This window comes from Penaeus monodon, chromosome 15, assembly GCF_015228065.2.
Source record: "Penaeus monodon isolate SGIC_2016 chromosome 15, NSTDA_Pmon_1, whole genome shotgun sequence".
In the NCBI taxonomy this organism is placed as follows: domain Eukaryota; kingdom Metazoa; phylum Arthropoda; class Malacostraca; order Decapoda; family Penaeidae; genus Penaeus; species Penaeus monodon.
Window position 1 is genome coordinate 27,819,746 of NC_051400.1, and position 1,426 is coordinate 27,821,171.

Consider the following 1,426-nt stretch of genomic DNA (forward strand, 5'->3'; position numbering starts at 1 on the left):
GGAATTGTAAGATCTAAAGAATCTTATTGTCAGTTTATAAGTGAAGCAGATTTGTATATGGTAATTGGAATATAGATATTAAGACCTCTGAGTTTCAGGGATTAATTTAACTCTAAACATTGATGTCATTTTGAAAGGTCACTTGCGGCAGAGTGGGGCCGTTACGGGTTACGTTTCAACTGCATTGCCCCGGGCCCTATTGAAACTGAGGGTGCATTCAGCCGTCTGGACCCAACTGGCTCTTTTACCCAGATTGCACATGAACGCATCCCAGCTGGACGTTTAGGAGAAGTGGAGGAGTTGGCAAACCTAGCAACATACCTTGTGTCTGATTATTCTACTTGGATGAGTGGAGAGGTAAGGCTTTGTTGATGCACATATAATGTGACTTTACAGGTAGGTATATAGATAGTAATTGGACGTTGACAGAATGGACATTGATTTATAGATTCATAGATTGTAAGTTGCATACTAACATGGAAAGTTGGGAATAGAGTTCTTCCAGAATTAGTTATGAAATAGTCTATAGGCAGTGTATGAAGCACACATGTTAATGCAAGCTCTGGAGGAAAATATAAAAATTATTTTTTGTACTTCCACGCAATATGGTATCAGCGTTCTTTTTTGCTTAAATACTTTGCCCTTTTAATATGTACAAGAAATGAGTTCCTGTGTTCTCTCAGCTATAACTATGGAGCTGGGTAATCTGACAACTATGTAGTTAAACTTTCTGGTTTACTCTCACATGGGTAGTGTAGTGCACCAGTTCTAAAATTCTTTCCCAGCATATGTACATTATAGCCACACAATCTCCATCATACAATCCATAATTGCAGTGCATCCTGTGTAGAAAATAAAATAATAAAGTATTTGTTTGGATCATGGCCTGATTTTGCAACTGAAAATCACAAGTCACCCCATGCTGCTTACACCAATTACACTACAAAATAGTCTAAGGTAGTTGCAAGGGATGGTGCTCCAAAGCAACCTATTATCATGGACCACAAGATTTCTAAGAAGTTCCCAATTATAGGAATTTTCTGTACAGCTACATATACCAGCAAGGAATGTGACATTGAAAATACAATATCTCTCTTGGCAGTGATATTACACCAACTCAAATATTACAGACCATAGCTCTGGACGGTGGCAGTTTTCGTTTGGCATCAGGAGAATTCAACGGTCTTATGTATATGTCGTCAGAACAGTGGGATAATGCAGAGAAAAGGATTCGAAAAACCACAAGCAAAGACAAGGCTATGAGGAAGGCTAAATTGTGAAGTGATCTATTCATTCAGGATACTGGGTACTGAACCTTGTCACTAGATTTATTAATAGTGATAAATGATTATTAAAAATAGGTTTATCATTGTGGGCAGGTGGATGTTATCTGTATGGACTTTGTGCATAGGTGTGTACATACAAT

The 1,426-nt window shown here is 37.9% G+C and overlaps 1 protein-coding gene across 2 annotated transcripts in view; it reads left to right on the top strand.

The window, feature by feature from the left end:
- The window catches only part of LOC119581889 (2,4-dienoyl-CoA reductase, mitochondrial-like), a 6,830-nt gene that overhangs the window by 4,063 nt on the left and 1,341 nt on the right, over positions 1–1,426 (top strand). The window contains exons 6-7 of one of the 2 annotated variants that reach the window (XM_037930049.1): positions 138–357; positions 1,131–1,306. In XM_037930049.1, the coding sequence (XP_037785977.1) occupies positions 138–357; positions 1,131–1,280 (370 nt within the window). In that variant the 3' untranslated portion in view covers positions 1,281–1,306. The remainder of the gene's footprint in view (positions 1–137; positions 358–1,130; positions 1,307–1,426) is intronic. The other variant, XM_037930050.1, reaches the window with a different exon arrangement.